This window comes from Stylophora pistillata, chromosome 2 (assembly GCF_964205215.1).
Source record: "Stylophora pistillata chromosome 2, jaStyPist1.2, whole genome shotgun sequence".
NCBI lineage: Eukaryota > Metazoa > Cnidaria > Anthozoa > Scleractinia > Pocilloporidae > Stylophora > Stylophora pistillata.
This window is the reverse complement of record NC_142520.1, coordinates 6,650,181-6,670,935: the sequence shown is the minus strand read 5'-3', so window position 1 is coordinate 6,670,935 and position 20,755 is coordinate 6,650,181. Positions and strand designations below refer to the sequence as shown.

At 38.5% G+C, this 20,755-nt stretch overlaps 3 protein-coding genes across 4 annotated transcripts; all 3 read left to right on the top strand.

Moving 5' to 3' along the window:
- The first annotated feature begins 515 nt into the window (after window positions 1-515).
- LOC148736870 (uncharacterized) lies at window positions 516-3,852 on the top strand. 2 transcript variants are annotated; one of them, XM_088751042.1, is made up of 3 exons: window positions 516-1,003; window positions 2,480-3,271; window positions 3,434-3,852. In XM_088751042.1, the coding sequence occupies exons 1-3, from the start codon at window positions 940-942 to the stop codon at window positions 3,835-3,837; spliced, it is 1,260 nt and encodes a 419-aa protein (XP_088607168.1). In that variant the 5' UTR covers window positions 516-939; the 3' UTR covers window positions 3,838-3,852. The 2 variants fall into 2 exon arrangements, with proteins under 2 accessions (XP_088607168.1, XP_088607169.1); XM_088751043.1 differs by lacking the exon at window positions 516-1,003 and adding an exon at window positions 1,014-1,120.
- Window positions 3,853-3,902: 50 nt separating this feature from the next.
- Window positions 3,903-17,590, top strand: LOC148736868 (adhesion G protein-coupled receptor D1-like). Its single transcript, XM_088751041.1, has 16 exons — window positions 3,903-3,960; window positions 4,605-4,794; window positions 5,206-5,313; window positions 12,098-12,185; window positions 12,442-12,532; window positions 12,615-12,664; window positions 13,632-13,758; window positions 13,844-13,947; window positions 14,276-14,378; window positions 14,494-14,644; window positions 14,750-14,831; window positions 15,124-15,190; window positions 15,634-15,722; window positions 15,947-16,067; window positions 16,353-16,394; window positions 16,507-17,590. The coding sequence occupies exons 1-16, from the start codon at window positions 3,955-3,957 to the stop codon at window positions 16,648-16,650; spliced, it is 1,563 nt and encodes a 520-aa protein (XP_088607167.1). The 5' UTR covers window positions 3,903-3,954; the 3' UTR covers window positions 16,651-17,590.
- On the top strand, window positions 7,474-9,380 carry LOC148736869 (uncharacterized). Its single transcript, XM_088751044.1, has one exon. The coding sequence runs from the start codon at window positions 8,006-8,008 to the stop codon at window positions 9,092-9,094; it is 1,089 nt and encodes a 362-aa protein (XP_088607170.1). The 5' UTR covers window positions 7,474-8,005; the 3' UTR covers window positions 9,095-9,380.
- Window positions 17,591-20,755: the final 3,165 nt, after the last annotated feature.

The following is a 20,755-nucleotide window of genomic DNA, read 5'->3' as shown; positions in this document are numbered from 1 at the left end:
TAAATAATGACTGGTTCCTTACCGCATTCTGATTGACTATGAACCCCATAGTCTAACATGAAATATCCCTCCGTGCCACTGAAATAATTGTTTTAATATATTAGCAATGAAAGCAACGAACACTCCTATCCAATAGAGAAATTCATAGGATTGTCAGTTTTTTTTTTAAATTAAACGACTTATGAAGCCTTGGTGAGCTATTATGCCCATTTATCATTTTAAGAAATGAAAAACATCACACATTTTGTCAATATCACCCTCTAGTGCGTGGCATACGCAGGTTAGATCTACCGCTCTGCACCACTTGGTGACGAACAATAGAAAAACCCAACAAAAAAAGTTTTTATTACCACAGAATTATTGCAAGTGGAGATGTAATTGCTTCAAGGGAATTTTCGTGATGCCAGCGCTCCGAAGAAAAACGTTACTTCGATGTCAACGGGCTAGATAAACAAAGATGACAACTGTCAGTGATTAAATGTGACATGGAAACTAAGTAAAACCTGTCAAAAAAAAAAAAAACCACAAATATCTTTAGCCTAAGGCTGTACTATTGAAAAACGTTCTGTTTTTCGTTATGTTTTGCGAATCCCATACCACAATTACAATTCGAATGAAACATTTTCTGTAAATGTCAATTTCATGGCTTTTGTTATTTTTATTTTAGTGTAAAGGCTTATTTTCACAAGAGTTCAGCAGAGAGACCCGACCTCAGTAATTTGCATAACAGTCAACTTCCCGCGTCATATGCCAGAGCTGATTAAACCGCTGCTTCTAACTCAAAACAACAGTAGGTGACTGAACTTTAAATATTCCTGAAAAGAAAATTCTCAAAAGCCGTGCATTTATATCAGCAAAAGATATTTTGAACCGATCTACAGTTACTGAAGGTTGCGTTTGGTTCAGCTGACAGGAACTCAATTCACATAACGGAAGGAAATGATGACGACGAGATGCTGCTCCCAGTTGTTGGGAATACTCCTGTTGTCGATAACCCTGTTGAGTGAGTACTAAAGTTATCTTTAAAGGGTTGAATTAATTCAGCGTATGTGATAATTGTATTCCGAGGAGTCGAGGTTATATATGGCTGTCGGGCGACTAGTCTTCGAAAAGAAATAAGGTGAAAACAGAGACCTAGAAATTAGAATGGTTTTAAATTATTTTATGCTTTGTGAGAGCTTACCCACAAAGGCTTTCTTCAGGAAGCAAAGCCAACATATAGGGGATGTAATTAAGGGCGCCGGTTAACCGAGTATCATCATCAGGCACTAAGTCGGATTTCACTCAGTGTTGCATCAGGTTTAATCGGCTTAAACATTCATTGGACATTGATTCAACTTTTCCTTTGTAAGTCTTTCGAAGACCTTTGTAAGGCCTTTAAAAAGGCCGCCGCACAACTTTTTCAAACGAATGTTGGTCAAGTGTTGAAACCGTTTCAAAGAGCCTTCAAGAACCTTTAGCGACGCCACGCTTCGACTTCCGCGCAACATATGTGAGCCTCCTTGGATTCCAAATCGGCTTAGATAATTTGCTGTTAGGCTTTTTGTTCAGAGTCCACGCAAATCAAACGTTGTTTGTTTTGCAGAGGATTGCTGAGAAATGTAACAAAGTTTTATAAGCACGTGCTGAGCTATATTCTGCCTATTTGATCCTTTGTTTTTAACGTAGTGGTTTGTGTTAAGGTATCTAGTTCTTATACTTTCAAAAAAAAGTTCTCTTTCTTAAGCGTAATTGCTTTGCTATCAAAAGAAACATAAAAGTACTTTTGTTGTACAAGTAATCAGCATTTTGGCGCAATTTCCTGTGGACGCTCAAAAGGTTATAATTCCTAGATATCTACTAGAGAAATCACGTTTGACCCATCTAAAACCCAGAGATATTGCATCCATAGAAGAATGGTATAAGAGATGCGATATCGGATAAAATACAGGATAATAACTCTTGTACATTAAAAATTAAGCAGTGGTAAACACCAAAGCGAACACTACTGAGCTATGGATGCACGCGGGAGGTTGCTAAGCACGAAAGAAGCGTAAGGGTCGCGGGAGGCGATAGCCGAGAGCGACATCTAGCTTCTTGAGTGCTAAGCAGACCTCCCCAGTGCCTCCATAACTCAATAGTGTACAGTGTGGCGTTTACTATTTGTTTTATAACATAACATTGATACATTATAGCAAAAGAGTTTTCTTTAAATTAACTAATGTTACGTGACCAGAAGAAACAAGTGCGCTCGGATAACTAGTCTTTACATTTGCTCAGGTCAACAGCGTAAACCCGTGAGCAAACGGTGGACGATGAATTGACCAATCAAAGCGCGCTTTACTTTGGTTATGTTATAAAAAAGTTGCTAACAATCTGCTAGTGTTTGTATAAATCAGTACCTTGTCTATGAATTAATTTGCGATTTCTGATATATTCGCTTTGTAATTGTCGGAACTATCTCTATCAGTATTATCCCTATTGCAATTTGTTTCTTTAGGTATTGGGCTTGGCCCTGACGCTTGCGATCCAGATAAGTGTAGACCGTACGCATTTCATGAAATTCTTCAGAATTTCCGCAATGGTCATTGTTTTTGTAGTATGGAATGCAGCGAAAAGGATTGTGAAGAACGCACTGGCAAGGCTGATACATGTGTTCTGAAATGTTTCGGAGGCGGTTGTAAAGGACAAAACTGCGAAGATCAAGTAAAAGAATGTAAAATGCATCTGGGATGTAACGGAAAGGATTGTCAACAGACTTGCAAGGCTACAAAAAAATGTGAAATGAATTGTAGCAGAGGCGGGTGTAAAATACAGAAATGCGAAGGCAAGGTGGAAGAATGCAAAATGCATCTGGGATGTAGTAGACAGCATTGTGAACAAACTTGCCAGGCCAAAACATGTAATATGGAATGTAGCGGAGGCGGTTGTAAAAAACAGACATGCGACACTGGAAATGTGTGCAATATGCGCTGTACCGCTGATAACTGTGCACAGACGTGCAAAGCTGACGCATGTCACATGACTAGAACCTGGCCAATCAGTTCTCAGGATCAGCTTGTATGCTCTGGAAATGGTGAATGTTGTGGAAGTCTCATGTCGTCCTATGACACACTGCCTCTTAGTACGATACTCTATCAATCTTGTCAAAACGAAAATAGCTGCACATGCACCAGATATGCAAATAGTATCTACAGCACTTCAAATTTATACACGTCGAATGTCGTTGCGTCTACCGGAATTCTTCTTTGCGCAACTAAAATTTCAGCAGGGCAAGGAACAGAAGCTTGGAGTGAGTACAATTAGTTCAGTAGGTACTAAATACATGAGTTGCTTAAGATTCTATAAATAGAATAATATCTTTTAAATTGCCATACTCTAACTTCGTTACACTTAATTAGGGTTTTTGAGTGTCAATTTTATTTTAAGAATGAAAATTTTCTTCATCTCTCAGCTCTGCGCCAATCATCGACGCAATCACCGCTATCAATAATCTCACCATTACCATTTCCCTCACCATCATCACAATCATCATTAGCAGCAGAAGCATCTTCATCAACCGCATCAAAATATTTTTTATTATCAAAGCTGGCAACAGCAATATCAGACGCAGCAGCATCAGCAACTGCATTATCATTATCATCATCATCATTATCGTTGTCAGCATCAGCGTCATCACCAGTAGCAGCAGCAGCCAAAACATCAGCTGTTTTGTCGTCATTAATGCCATCTCCATCATCATCACTATTGTTAGTAATGATGACGACAGCAGCATCATCGTCAACCTCTCCATCGCTAAGGACATCGTCATCGACGTTGGCAGCGATTAAGAATCTGGCAAGTGATATCTTCTCTTAACTTTTTTATCTATAATTCACGTAGTCTGCTATTCGTCAACGTTTTTTTCTTTCCTTACTTCAGGTGAATAATTATTTCTCTGAACTTGATGGAATAGAAATTAGTGGAATCAGTTCCATGATGGTATGAGTTTATTTATTTCTTTTTTTTTTATAACTGTAGATAACATGAAAAATGACTAGAAAGAATGACAAATGCATTGAATTAGTTCTTAAGCTTCAAAAACGTCCAAAGTAGCTCCTACATCTGTATGATGGCGGCGGAAAAACTCGAGCTCATTCTATTTCTTCCTTTTTTTCTTTTTCTTTTTTTTTTTAAGGAGTTCAAACGGGTCTGAATTATTATCCTCATCGTCGTCCTCATCACCATTATCATCATATTGCATTACTATTGTGATTACTATATATTACAATCGTCAGCTTTGTCAGTATTATCACTGTTATGACATGAACTGGCATAAGTGGAAAACTGATCCCTAAAGAGGATGTTTCGACTTCTTGCTTGGGCGAGTTCTTGGACACCAGTTGGTCATCCTTATTCATTTCCTTATCTATTTTATTATAATCTTACTAGGAATAGAAGAAATATGTCCTTCCTAACATATTGCGCCGGTAAAAGTTTCGTAAAAATCTTTTGTAAGAAAATCCGACTATAATGAGGGGGTCTGCGGGTCTAATACTCATGAGAAACTCAAATCCTTTGTTTAACTCGCACGGGTGCAAATGTTTAGCATCTTACTTTAACAAAAAAATTTCATGCTGTTACAGGAGGCTATAAGGGTTTTTGAAAACTTCATCACCAGTATTCAAACCATTTCAAAACGCAAAGAAGAGATCGAAATGACAAGAAAATCCATTTTCAGTGCAGCAGTCGCTCTGGAGGAATTTGCCCTTAATTTTGGCAAGTACCATTTGACTGACACGAATTCTTCAGTGAAGATCGATAGCCAAAAACTAGGTAAGTCAGGGCAATGATATATTCAGATTTGTAATAATGTAATTGTTTGTTAATCCATTGACTAGTTGGCTGATATACAAAATGGTCCGTCCGCTTTGATGATGTAATGAATTGTTGATAAGTGTCATTTCAGATTCATCTGTTCATTCCATTGACTAAAAACTTTCCACAGTGGATTATTTTTTCCGGCGATTAAAATGATTAAAGGCATTTAAACTTTTTATTTTCGATGTCTTAGTGATCTGTAAAGGATTGTACTTTCCGATAGAATATATATATAAAAGTAAAAAACAGTCAAACAAGCATGAGTATTATTTTAGGATTACGGTTACTTTCAGACTAATGCGAAAGACATTTTTTCAAAAATCTGCTATTCTTAATTTCGTCATTTTTTTTCTTTTTCGCCGTCAGTGCTAGCTATACAAAAAGCCTACCGCCAAAATGCTGGCGACCTCTACCTTGGAAAAAAAGGACTGCCAGCGAACATGAAATTATCCTCTGCAAATTTTGCAAACAACGGTTTGTATTTACTGACCTTTCAAATCTTCGATATGCTAATACAATGCATTTTTTTCCTCTCCAAGTTTTTGCAGTTTTGAAATACATCTACTGACATATAGCAGTTTTTTTTGTTGGTTTGCACAATCTATTCTAATTGCTTTTGATTTTAAATTATTCTTAAGTGTGAATAGCAGCTTAAATTTTGTCCATTCAAATAAAGTAAGGAACCGGCAATTTCATCCACACCTGATTGTAAATAAGTAAGATATTTATAGAAATGCCGTTTTGTATCTTAAGCTTTAAGATTTTAGTTAAAAAAATATGAATTAAGCGCTGGAGAAATTGAGGACAGATTCACTCTTTGGCTTATATAAGCTTTAGTCTGTTAGCATTATTCATATGCGGCAGTATATACATCTGGAAACCCAGATAAAAACAAAACTATAGCTGTCGCTGGGCGATAAGCCGTGGCCAGCCAGAGAGTCTACTAGGATCTTTATATACATTAGAAATATAAGTGAGTAAAAATAATTCATGTCTTAATGTTCAATAATGTTCTATGGAATCAATTTCGTTGTTCATATGTAGTATCTAGTGACTCAGCTTAAAGGTTCTTGCAATACGAAGTGAACTTGTCAGGACGGCCTTCTGCATCTGTCCGAAGATAGATTCCCTATAGGCTACCACCATTTATTTGATATGCTGCTCGACTTCTCTTGAGCAACCACCAAGGACATCTATTATTATACTTTAAAACATAGCTAGCAGAGCCGCGCAATCCAATTCATTATAAGTAAGCGTGCTCAAAATCCCGATACTGCACGCTGATAGGGTGAGTAATTCGCTTCGCCAGAAATATTTTTTTTCGCTCAACCGGCAATTGTTAGCGCGGGGAAAAATAATATACTTTGCAACAATAATGTATACAAACAGAGACTCGGCCCCCCAGTCCCAAAACAAAGACAATTTTCCGACCTCGGGTAACTCTTACGCTTCTTTCGTGCTCTTCAATCTTCCCGCCTGCTCCATAGCTCGCAAGAGCACGCTAAAGCATGAACCAATCGTTAAATATTGAATGATCTTGTACCCGGGGTATCTGTCTGTGAGCTCTATCTGTTTGTTAACGTTATTAGTTTTATAATTGTTAGTATTATTATTATTATTATTATTATTATTATTATTATTATTATTGTTATTATTATTAGCATTATTATCATTATTGTTGTTGTTATTATTATGGTAGTTATACACATCTGGATGCCAGATTAAAAGAAAAAAAAAAAAAAAAGAAAACATTAGAGCTGTAGGAAGCGAAACCGTAGCTAGCTCTGTGTACAAATTTACAGAAAATATACTACTTAAATTGTCGAATACATAAATCAATTTCAAATTCTATACATAGTTAAAAGAAAGTCGTTAAATAAATAACTAAATAAACAAAACCCTAAAAGTTCCTAATGTTGCGAGTATATTGCTATTACTATAAATTTTTTTATAAATTAACTTATATTATTAAAAACTGGATCATTGGATAATGCAATTCAAGACTTTTTATTGGCTTAGCCATTATGGTATATGAGCCAATATACCATAATCTACAAATATGTTAAGCGTACGCGTCAGCTTAAAATCAAAAGGGAGCAAAAAAATCCAGGTTCGTCTTAGTAAATAATAATTTCTTGGGGGCGTTTTTAATAAAACAACTATTCCACTCGCGCTTGTTGGATATGAGATGATTATAGCCAACTCAGCGCTAAGCGCCTCGTTGGCTATCTATCATCTCATATCCAACAAGCGCGAGTGGAATAATTGTTAATTATTAAAAACTAGATCATTGGATAATGTAATTCAAGACTTTTTATTGGCTTAGCCATTATGGTATATCAGCCAATATACCATAATCTACAAATATGGCAAGCGTACCTGTCAGATTAAAATTGAAAGGGAGCTAAAAATGGAATAATATTTAATTTAATTTAACGTTTTTAATAAAACAATTATTCCAGTCGCGCTTGTTGGATATGAGATGATTATAGCCAACCGGCGCTACGCGCCTCGTTGGCTATCTATCATCTCATATCCAACGCGCGCTCGTGGAATAATTGTTAATTATAACATAGTGCGTGCTTGTCCTATCTAATTCCTATTGCGTCATCAGGATCAAAATCTTTATGTACGCACGGCCGTGCTCAATAAAAATGACGTGTGCAGTTTCAAAATGGTTGCAAAATTTCCGTGGTATGAGTTTTTTTAGTTAAGGTTTCGGAAAGCATTATCGGTAAATGGATAATCAACCAAACTTTTCTTTGGCTTTCGACCTTCCCGTAAGTAGTCAAGGCAACAAGCACAACGAAAACGAAGCACAACAGGCCCGTTTCCGGAATTTATCGGAACAGGAGCTGGAGAAAATTTTAGCTGAAAGACATTCAGCAAGAACTAAGAAGACTACAAATTGGTCTTTGGCAACTTTTCAACGTAAACGTCTCTTTTGACGACGTTTTTTCTGTTACATTTGTTAAACCTACCGAAAACCATTTAATTACAAAATCAACAAAACAATCGGAGACGCCAACATTTTACATCTACAATGAAACAAGGTTATTTAAAAACAGCAGTCACGCATTATCTATAAACTTAATGGTATTACCATTATTTCCTTCCTTAATTTAGCTTGGTGTAGTGAGAAAAAATACAGACACTGCTAGAACGAATGTCGCCTGGCCAACTAGATACAAACCTTCGCAGATTCTACGCAGAGGACAGAAATAAATCCGGAGATGTGTACGGCAAATTTACTTTCCTTGGTTTTCGTCACGGCATTGAAAGATATCTGAATGCAGTGCCACTGAACAAAGGCCTAAAGCTAACTTCTGATCTAAGATTTAAAAGGCCAAACGAAATGCGGAATGTGACAGTTGTCAGCTTGAAGCGTCAGGGAAAAGAAAACGTAAAACACAAACCGGCGATTGAAAACGAAGATTTGCTGCGGCTAAAATCCTCGCAAGTTCTCGCCTTGAGCAGCCCACTTTCTCTGCTCCGTAACGTGTGGTTCCATTTCTTCCTCTTCTTTTGCAGAAGAGGTCGAGAGGGTCTGAAGACCCTGAAAACAATCAGCTTAAAGTTTGAAGTGGAGCCAACCGGCCGCAACTTCGCGACGATGGCGCACGATGAAGCTACCAAAAATCATCCTGGTGGAATTGCCGACGCTTCAAGCACCGAAAAGTTGGCCCGAATGTACGAAACAGACGACGTGAATGACGGCTGCAAGGCTTTGAAATTGTACATGTCCAAATTAAACCCGAAGAGCGAGTCGTTTTTCCAATATCCAGGAAAGAACTGGAGTTTTGACGAGAACATCTGGTACGAAGCGCGTTCAGTCGGAGTTAACTCGCTCGACTCCATAATGAGAAACATTAGCGAAGCAGCATCCTTGTCGAGGCTTTACACCAAGCACAGCGTCAGGGTGACAGCCATAACTTTGTGGTCTAATGCAGGAATTCCAAACAGGCACATCATGGCGATCTCCGGTCACAGAAATGAGCAAAGATTTGCTCATTACAACACGTACCCATCCACATCCAAGCTTCGCAGTTGCAGTGAGGTCCTGTCAAACAGCCTTGTCAACGGCACAACCGAGTCCTCTTTCACCAGTACTACTGTCCGTCAAAATAACAGTGTCGTGGTGGCTCACGACAAGAATGCAAATTTCGCGGAGTCCGTCTTCGGCAATAATTGCACTGTACACGGCAATGCGAACATCGTTTCCAAAAATGCAAATCCCACTACTTCTGGTCTTTGACTTTTACCAACCAAGCTTGTTTACCAAACCTTGTGGGCACTTTGACTTTGTTAGGTTTAAAGAAATTCACTCACTTTGTAAGAGACGACTTTTTCATTGACAATTTTAGAAATTAGATGAAGCGTTCCGTTCAACTGTCGCTGAAGCGATTGTGGTGTGTTTATAACCAGCCAATGAACGCCTTTATACTGCACTGTGAGAACTTTGTAATCAATCAAAAAAACGAAACGTCTTTCAGTGCCCAAATTGTTGTCGTATGTTATAAAAGAATTGTTTCATGCTTTTAGCAGTGCGTCTATCGAGTTAAGGATGCACTTGGGAAGTTTTGAGATCACTCAAGAAGCTAGAGTTGCTCTCGGCTGCGGTTCGAGCAACTCTTACGCTTCTCTCGTGCTCTCCAAACTCCCCGTGTGCATCCATAACTCGATAGACGCACGCTAAGCATGAAACAATACTTAAATGTATAATAGTGTAGTTTAAGTACAAAAATATATATTATATATCTAATGTAATTCGATATTTAAGAACTAAAAGCTTCTTTAAATAAGTACGTCTTTAAATATTTTTTTAAAAAAATTGAACGATTTTGAATTTCTAATACTGTTCACCTCAAGACCTTGAAAGATCTCGCAATGTTTAAGCTACTACTCAGCACGGACTTCTGCATCCTTCTCAGGCATTCTCTACTTCGTTCTGCTCCTAGCAAATCCCTAACACTACTGTACAGCTCATTGGTGTAGCCCCCCAAAACATCGATTATAACGTTCACTTGGTTGATCTTGTACCCCGGGTATTACTGCTTCAACTCCCAACGTAGTGGGGCGTACTTGAGAGTTTTCTACTTCTCTTCCTGTTCTCTATTCTCCACCCAGGGGAAACTCATCTCTAAGAGGGTGACGATCTGATTTTCCTTGTCCACAATCTTCGTGTCTACTAGGTTCGCGTGCAGTTCTGTGTGAGCCGCATAAACCGGAACATCCCAATACACTGTCGCTTGTTCGCTCTCATATAAGGGCTTTGGCTGTGTTGCAGAGTACCAAGGAGGTATCACCTCGATTAGTTGGTAGTTTTTCAGCAACTCAAAAAAGAGTATTTTCAGTGGTTTGTTGTGTCTCGCCAAATACTTTGTTTGTGCCAGAGCACTATACCCTAACAACACATGGGCAACAGACTCCTGGGCCTTTCCAGCCACACATCCTGCATCTACATCGGGATCATCGGTTGTCTTGGTTTTCGTTGAGTTGTACAGCTTAGTTGGAAGTAACTGCTCGTATACCTCCATTATCCCGGCTATCGTGTGCGTTGGTGCCGCGCGCCATTCCGTCATCCAGGAAAAGCACTCACTGTCAATGAGCCGTCATCTGTTTTCCCTGCCATTTCTTTTCTTTAGTATCCTCAAAACGATTACTTATTACTATTATTATTATTATTTTTTTTTAGTGGCATCCTCGTCTCGGAGAGGCGATGGTCAGCGCATCAGTGTTGGTGGGCTCTTGAGTGGCTCAAAAGCCCGATTCTTGAGTGGCAATCTTTGTTGCAGCTGGAACAGATGTAATTGGTGGCCTCTTGATCTGATCTTTGACGTTTCTTTCTCGTCCCCCTCTTGATAGTCGCCTCGGCCCTGGCCTTCATCTCAGCCCTGTGAGCCCCGTCCTTCACACCCCGACGCCAGGCATTCCGGTCTGACGCAAGGATCTCCCAGGTGTTGGGGATGATTTCAGTGAGTTGCAGGTCACGCTTGCAAACGTCCTTGAAGCGAAGGAGTGGTCGGCCCGTGCGTCGGACGCCCTCTCGCAGTACCCCATAAAGGATTTGTCTTGGCAAGCGACCGGGGTCCATACGGTGTACATGGCCAAGCCACCGTAAGCGTCTTTGGATGAGTAGTGTAGAGATGCTAGGCATGTCGGCTCGCCCAAGGACCTCGGTGTTGGGGACTCTGTCCTGCCATTATTATTATTATTATTATTATTATTATTATCATTATAATAACAGTAGACCACACAATGATTTGTAAACGAGGGGGCATTGTTATCCAACGGCACAATGAGTTGAGAGACCTCGAGGCAGACATTTTGAGTATAGTCTGTACCGATGTCGAGGTCGAGCCAGTTCTCCAAGACATCACTGAAGAACAACTCAGCAGAGGATCTAATAGAGCACAAGAAGCAAGATTGGACGTTCGGGCGCGTGGCTTCTGGGATCCCCAGAGCTCGGCGTTCTTCGATGTTAGGGTTTGCCACCCTAATGCCGAGTCTTACAAGGACCAGGAACCGCAGCAGATTAATCGCATCCATGAAAACGACAAGAAGCGGCTGTACTCAAGGAGAGTGTTGGATGTTGAGCATGGCTCGTTTACGCCGCTCGTATTTACAATTACGGAAGGGATGGGGATGGAATGCATAAGAAAGATGCCACAGCCGATTGGCCGAGCCGACAGCTGCTAAGAAAGGGGAACGATACTCGCAAAATAATTTCCTGGATCCGAGCAAAGACATTATTTGCCCTCCTTCGGTCGGCCTTAGTTTGCCTTCGAGGATCGCGGGTGAAGCGACGTGCTGCGTATCACTATAATAATTGTGACGTTGAAATCGCAGCTGCCGAGGGAGCCATTGACACTGTTCAATGATTTTTTAGCAGGCTTATATATAGGGTTCTAGATTTGCCATTCACCTTTCTCTTCTCTGTATAGTTTTAGATATGCTTTTACTTATCAGATTATTAGATGTTGAATCTGTTCAGATTTCACTCCGTTACTTATAGTTTTCCAAACAATTTGACAAAAAAAAAAAAAAGAAAGGAGTAGATGTGAGCCGAAAGGGAGTTATTTTGGATCGTTTTTTACGCTGTTAATATTTTGTATTGTAAAGGATTTTAAGGAAACTATTGCTAAATAAAGATTGTTATTTTAATTATTATCATTATCATTATTATTGTTATGAGTTTTCCATGGAGTTCATGATATAATTTTCTTAGCCCAATTTTGTTTCCTTTTTCCTTTTTTAGTATCAGTCGTTGCTGGGATACTGCACAAGGATCTTCATGAAGTACTATTTATAGATCAACCCTTCACAATCACAACAGGCAACACAAGGTGAGGGTACTTGCCTAAGTTTCTGAACCAAATGTGCCTTCCAACAAAAAGAAACAAAAAAGAAACTCGATTCGTTTAACTAACAAGGTCATCAATTTTCAAATTCTATTGAAAGAATGATTATTCCTGTAAGTCGATGACTTTTTCAGCGTCTAATAAAGAATCTTTAAAGTAACACTGTTTTGTAAACGCTCCTAAAAGAAATACTATGGTCAAAATTAATCAGGTTCATGCTTAAATTCTATTTTCTCTATAGGTATTTGGACTCTGGGATAATGGCTGTGGCAATGGATCCAAGACCAGAAAAATTGCAAGAGAATGTCATCTTAAAGTTCAGAAACCTAAATGTAGGAACAAGAACAATTTTAGTATGAATTGTTTTATGTTGTGTTAACTATTCCAAAGAGATAACATCTATTCTTTAATTAGGTCCATGAAGGAAAGAGGAAATGTATGTTCTGGAGTAGCTTAACTGAAAGGTAACAGCTGGAAAGTATCATTTACCCAGTTCCAGAAGTAATTGGATCTTGAATCTCAAATCTTGAAAAAATATTTTATGAATATTATTCTTGAAGGTCCGAAGATTCCCCACTCGATTTTGATAAAGCCTTGAACCTTTCCCCACGTTCTGAAAACGACTGTCAAGGTCAATCTGTTTGCTCTAAAATTGAAGCCACTGATTTGTTAAATCTTATTTTTATGAATATTGCTGATAGAGTCCTTCTATGAAATATAATCACATGTTCACTGATTTGTTAATTTACATCATTTTCCTTGTTCGTTATCTTTGCTTGTTGGCTTGCTTTCTTTTTTCACCTAAGTTAGGTTGTAATAATGCTTAGCGACTCTATTTAAGAATTATGTAAAGACGACTTTATGAGAGACAGGGAGCTGAAAAGATGTCATCAGATGTCAATATCGAAAGTATTCGATGATGTGTAGAGGTTATAAACTCATGGAAGGAGGACAGAAAATTAAACTGCTGGTACCCCGATGGTTATTCGGGTTAATCTCTATATTTTATCATTATCATTACTTTTGTTCTTATTATCATTATCATCATTATTATTATTGATATTATTATTAATGATATCATCAGTATTTTATTTTTATTATTATTATTATTATCATTATCATTATCATTATTATTGTCATTGTCATTATCATTATCGCAGAGAAATCAACTGATTGCAAATGCAAATCAAATGAATCAATTATTATTATTATTATCATTATTATTATTATTATTATTAATGCTATTACTGTTATTGTTATCATTATTATGCGGCAGTATTTTCATTTCGATGCCCAGAATAAAAACAAATCTATAGCTGGGCGCTGGGCGATAAGCCGTGGCAAGCCCCAGCGTCGACAAGGATCCCTATATACGATTAGAGATAAAATGATTACTATCATCGTTATTATTAGTATTATTGTCATTTTCAGTTCAGGTGAATTTTCAGAGAAAGGATGCTATGTAGTTGCATCTGAAAGCAACTCAGAAGAAACAGTTTGCAGCTGCGATCATCTGACTCATTTTGCTGTCTTAGTTGACTACAATGGCAGCCCAGGGGTAATGAATTTATGTTCAGCATTGGTTATACAGCTCGTTTAGGTTAATTAACGACATATCTATGTCTCTTCATGTCTCTTTACAGCTCACAGAGGAGGACGAAACCATTCTGGAAATGATCACATACGTGGGATTAAGCCTTTCTATCCTCGGGTTATTTTTGACGATTATTCTATATTCCTTCCTCACGTAAGTGCTTTAAGAATAAAGAGCTAAGTCTCTACAAAATCTTGAAGGTTTTGGGGCTTAAGTAAGACCAACTTGCCTAAAAAAAAGATAAATAAAAAATTAGATTAAACAAAAATAGTAGTAATAATTATAATTATAGCAGTTTAACGAACGATAAAAAGCTGAATGGCAAGCAACAGCGAGTAAGAGAAACTAGTACACAAAATACCTTGTCAAAGATTATCTTGTCTTGTTTTGTTTCTGTCATGTCTGAGTTTTTTGTTTTTGTTTTTGTTTTTGTTTTTTCTGTTCGATTGTTTATTTTTTCATTGCTTGCTTGTTTCACTAGAGACATATGGCAGCCTCTGTCGCAAATACGTTTAAGTCTTTCTGTAACACTCGGAACTGGACAAATAATCTTTCTCGCTGGTATAAATGCCACAGAAAATACGGTAGGTGACATTTTCATCTATTATAGTTTATTTGCTTTTTAGAGGCTTAAAGATGTTTTGTGAAATAAAAAAAAAAAACATTAAAAACAGAGAAAAATTATTATCTTCCTTGCAGGCCTCTTGTATCACAGCAGCAGCTTTTCTGCAGTATTTCCTGATGGCTGCCTTCTGTTGGATGTTGGTTGAGGGAATTTACTTCTACCTGCTTCTTGTGAAAGTTTACAACATCAACGCCAAGATGCACATGTATCACGTCATATCATGGGGTATTTTTATTTATCTTGTTGCAAGTTATTTTTATTCTTTGAAATCGTCTCAAATTGAACGCATGATTTCTTGACTTGCACTGACTTTCTTCTACTTCTGTTTAGGTTTGCCAATAATCATGGTGGTCATTTCATTAAGCATAGCGTCTGGAAAAGATGGAATTCAGAGTTTTACAAGTGAAAAATAGTATGCGAAATTTTAACTACTGCAGTTGTAGTTTCTTCCCTTTCTTTTTTTTCCATCTCCCTCTTTTTATTCAAATATTCTGAATTTCATGAAATATTGCAGGCGTTAAGGCCTCTTCCATTCTTTCTCTCCATAATTTTCCTTTGGCTTGAATCTGTCTTGTTTTATTTTGTTTGATTTTTGTTACACTTTAAGGATGTTTTGATGCAGGGGGGTTGGGGGGGGGGGGGAGCTAGGGGCTATTTGCCTCAAATTCATTTTCATCTATTAATTTTTTTATACTCGTTCCCAGTTGCTGGCTGTCCTCGACTAACAACCTGATCTGGATCTTCGTGACATTTGTGGCTTTCATTGAAGTTGTGAGTTTGTGATAAATTGATACCTCATCTGTATTTTCAACCCCTTGCTCGTACAAAATGTTTACGGTCTTTGAAACTCCACAGTATTTTTTAAAGATACCCTCCTTAGTGCTGACGTCGCAGTACGAAGGAATGGATGTGTCATATGAATCCATTCACCATGAAACTCACAGGGAAGTTTTCTGGTCCTTTGCGGTTGAGTTTAATCATGAAGATTTGTGAATTGATTCCTCTTGCCCTGTATATTAGCAAAGTAATACCCTGGCGCAGCACAGGGTTCTCTAGTCCTCATTATAGAGGCACCAGAGCGAGCAGGCCCGCTTACCACTGGGTATTTAATCTCTTAAAAAGGGTTCACACTTATACTTTTTCAAACGCTCGTAACAAGATGGATAAAACTTTTCTTCTTCGATGATATATCTTAGATTTCGTGCTTCTTTCAGCTCAACATTTTGATAATCGCCCGAGTCGTGAAGGAGATGAGTACATTAATCCAACCAACAAGGAGAGACAACCATATGCAGCAGATACGGTTAGTTTTCAAATTCAACAGCTATCTAATAGTTGTCATAAACTAAACTCGGGGGAGGGTACATAATAAATAGTTGCTACACAGACTTCTCGAGTAATGTGAAGAAATAGTTGCCTCATCTAGCGTCACAGTACTTGCCTATTTTCCAACCTAGATATTCTTGGGCGATGAGGCACTATGATTTAGAAACGGTTATTGTTACTGATATTTCTGTCGTTCTTCAGACTTGGCATTAAAACATGTGCGGTAATGATTCCACTGCTGGGTGTCACGTGGGTCTTCGGTCTTTTGTTACCATTACACAAAGCTTTCGCTTACATTTTCACAATCTTCAACTCTACTCAGGTGAGCTTTTAAAAAACGTGGTTAATAGTGAAATATTAGTCATCCATTTAACACTTACTTAAATACCATGATCAGACACTTTAACCGTGGTCAGATGATACTGACTATTCAAATTAATCTACCCAACACGAGACATTCTTATTGGCTCACGAGATATGTGACTTGCTTCAATCAATTCATTCTTTCGCCATATTTATTATGATTGCTGAGAGGAATACCAAACGATCGAACCTCTCTCACCTCGGATTGTAAAAGGGTTAATTCTGAAATAATTGTCTGTTTTAGGGTATCCTGATTTTCCTACTTCATTGTGTGCGAAACAGCCAGGTGAGTTCAATACAATAATGAAGATGTACACAAAACGAATTGTGAAGTTTTTAGACATAAAGAAAGACTTTTGCGGCTAGCAACTGAGATTTTGTCGCCTTTACATCTACAGATTAGAGAGCGCTTAAAAAGAAAGATGAGCATCATTTGTCCTTCTGCTGCAGATCAGGGAAACTCTGTGAAGAAGACCTCACAAGTTAATCCAAGTAGTGTCGGCAATGTGTGGGCAGTCAAAATGCAGTCCTTCAAAGAATAGCATTATATAGTACTTCGGTAATTTAATTTGACCGACATTAAGTGATGGCGTTTTTCCAACTGTAAACAGTGAAAAATCCCCAGGGAAAAGCCCACAGGTTGATGCAAGTGATGTTCAAGACGTGTGGGCAGTTCAATAGCAGTCGAAAAATGAGTTTGAATTTAAAAAAAAAAAAAAAACGCAGCATAAATACTTTGATTAAATAGACCGAGAATGAGAGTTGATAGTTTAAAACGATCAATCAGGCCAAGGTAGTTGACATGTAACAATTGTTGAGTTTCGACCTGTCGGTGAAGGTAAGTGGTTCCGATCACGTCGTCGGCTGTAAGAAATCTGATATTTGATGCAAGGAGTCTAGCTGATCCTCCGATAGGTCTGCCTTCCAAGCCTTAAAAACTGTTAAATACTTTTTTTAATTATCGAGCTAGGGGCTAGTCCCATGGAGCTTTTTTTTCCTTTACTCATAGACATATAAAAGTTTAGTAATTATAGGATCATCGTATGCAATCAGGGAATGTATGCATTAGCTGCAAGCCAATGTATGTAACTAACAAAGAGGTTAGCTCTCGTATTTTAGATTTCAAAGCAGTCTGTCCTTGAAACAATGGATTTTTTGTCTTTTAATGATTACCTTCCTCGAGGGATGCATGTCTTACATTCAAGCATGACTTGTTTAAGATTAATCTGCATTTCACTTTCTTTCCTTTACTCCCCTGTTTAGTGATATTTGATAATGACGTTATCTTGATCCACATTTTGGGAGCACAAGGCAACTCTAAGTTACCTGCAATAGCACAAAAAATATTGGAATTTTTTTAACAGCAGTAGTTAAAGTCGAGTTTTACAGTTATAGTTTGTAAATGAATAAATGGATAAGGACATGAATAGATAAATTACTTAATGATTAAAAACGAGTGAATTAAAACAAACTTTCGCTGTCCCCTTGGAAGAACTCCTCTGACTTTTCATCAAAGTATAGTGACCATTTTGACATTTTTGGCCGCTCGGTTAATCAGGTTAATCCTGAAAGAATTAGTCAGGTTAATCCTGAAATAATTGTCTGTTTTAGGGTTTCCTGATTTTCGTACTTAATTTTCATTTTCATTTTTACCACTAGTGGCCGTTTTGTCATTTTGGCCACAAGTGGCTATTGTGGCATTTTGGCCGTTCGTGAACCTTTTGGCATTTTGGCCACAAGTGGCCGATTTGGGTTCTTGGCCATTAGTGGGCATTTCGGCATTTTGGCCATTAGTGCCCGTTTTGTCATTTTGGCCACAAATGGCTATTGTGGCATTTTGGCCATAGTAAACATCTTGGCATTTTTCTCTTTTGGCCATATGTGGCATTTTGGCCACTAGTGGTCGTTGTGAACATTTTGGCATTTTAGCGACAAGTGAAGCTAGCCTGTACATTTTTCACGAATTCTACTTTTTTTTTACTTTGGATTTTTTACAACTAATGGCTGCCTTGGGAATTTCGTCACTAGAGGTCGTTTTTGCAGTTTAGCCACTAGTGGCAGTTTTAGTATTATGGCCACTAGTGGCCTTTTTGTCATTTTGGCCACAAGACGCTATTGTGGCATTTTGGCCATTAGTGAACGTTTTGGCATTTTGGCAACAAGGGGCCGTTCTGGCTCTTTGGCCACTAGTGACCGTTATGCCATTTCTGCCACTAATGGCCGTTTGGCGTTCTGGCCTCTTGTAGCCGTTTCGGCATTTGGTCACTGGTGCCTTGTTGGGCATTTCAGCCACTTGTGGCCGTCCTGGCATTTTGGCCACTAGTGCCTTTTTTGTTTTTTGTTTGTTTTTTTGTTTTTTTTTGCATTTTGGCCACCAGTCACCGCCTGTGCATCTTAAACACAAGTGATGGTTTGGGGAGTTTGGCAACTTGGTGCCACTCTTTCATTTTGGCCATTAGCGGCTATTTTGGCATTTTAGCCATTTTTGGCTGCTTTTGCATTTTGGCCACAAGTGGTCGACTTGGGATTTTGGCCACTAGTGGCTGGTTTGGCATTTTTGCCATAAGTGGCCGATTTGGCTTTTTCGCCACTATTGGCTGTTTCGGGATTTTGGCCACTTGCGACCGTTTTGTACGATGGCCCATGTGTTACGGCAACACAGCACCAACTCAGAGCAAGACAACGGCAATTTTTCACGGGGGAAGTGTACAGTGGCCCATAAGTATCACGGCAACACAACGCCAGCTCACGGCAAGACAACAGCAATTTTTCACGGCGGAAGTGTAGAGTGGCCCATAAGTATCACGGCAACACAACGCCAACCCACGGCAAGACAACGCCAATTTTTCACGGCGGAAGTGAGAAACCATGGTGGGAGTGAAATGCCACGGCGGAAGTGCGGTGGCAGAAAAACCATGATATTGTTTCGTGTCCCAGAACGTTGGTGGTTCGTGTACAAAATCGACAAGATTGGTACTCTTTTTCTGTGGTTCCCTATTCGTCGTGTTTTGTCCAAATTGTGACTAAGAACTTCTCCCTGAGGATGCTACTCATACCTGAAACCCCTGAAGAAATGATAGCGGATGAGGCCTTCTTCGTCGTCGTCTGGCAACTCCAAGTACTCATCTTTCAGGTCAACTTCCATAGATTCCGCCATAGTTCATTAAAACATATTATGGCCTGTAATGGAATAGTTATTAGGCTATTTAGTTATATCAACTCAGTTGAAACTGTAAATTGGCCACCGTAACGAATAAAAAAGCTGACGTTTAGAGCATTAGCCCTTTGTCGTAATCCTTTGTTTCGCTCTGACGAATAGCCAACGCCCGAAACGTCAGCGGGCATCCATCTTTTTTTTTTTTTTTATTTCTTATTCGTTTTTCTTTAATTTCGATCATTTCTGAATTTTTTCCAGAAACCCTAAGGGCATCTGAAACAGCTGGTTGATAGCAAAAACAGGTTTCTGTCTAGTAAAATCGCGGACTAGTAAAACGTGGACTAGTAAATCGCGAACTAATAAAACGCGGACTAGTAAAACACGGCCTAGTAAAACGCGGACTAGTAAAACGCGGACTAGTAAAACGCTGACTAGTAAAACGCTGACTAGTAAAACGCGCGGACTAGTAAAACGCGGACGAGTAAAACGCTGACTAGTAAAACGCGGACTTAACAACAACAACAAAAACAATTTCATACCAAGGCGATCACAAGACTTAATGGCGAGCAAATTTAGTGAGTGACAATCCCTGTTTGACCTTTAAGCTACACATGGGTTTGACATGCACCAGATACAAACGAATCTATAAGTTTAGGCTAAGAAAAAAATTTTATTCAGCACCAGTTCAAGATCCTAAAATACACTTTCGTCGTAATTTTCACGGCAGAAACGCAGGAATTCGATGAATAAAAGTCGCATTAAATCTCCTTGTGTCTAGATAGAAAGAGTCTCATTGACTTCAGCTTTGCGGTGGAAGAATAATGGATTTACACACGCCATGACAGAAAACAAACAAGCAGACTGACAACTCCAAACCACATATTCGCAATCACTTACAATTTGACTTTCCGTGACATTTTAAAACGGAACAGAGGTAAATCTTCGAAGATTAATCGTCGTTGGAAGTAAAGAAATACTTTCCGTAAGATCTCTGTTTGTCTCTTTACGAGAAAATCGTCGCATGATCATTTAACTCGTGTGTGATTGTCACACCAGTACTACCGTTTAGTATATGCTTCTTTACTCTTCAATTGAAAGGTGTCACATCGTGACAGTTACTTATCAAACAATGTTTCAAAATTTGCTCGGAAGCCTTTAATTACCTTAACAAATAAAAATGTTTCGGCGAAAGCTTTCTCTTTAATTTGAAGAACCCGAATGATTTAGGGCTACAATTAAGAGTTTAATTACGGGAAAATCCTCCTTAAACTTAACAATTTGATAGCGAGTGAGTTATAAAGAAAACAAACTTTATTCAAATTAAAGAGAAAGCTTTCGCCGAAACATTTTTATTTGTAAAGGTAGTTGAAAGGCTTCCGAACAAATTTTCAAACATTTTTTTGAAAAGTAACTGTCATGATGTGACACCTGGCAATTGAAGAGTAAAAAAGCATACGCTTTTGAAGAAACAGCAGTACTGGTGTGACAAA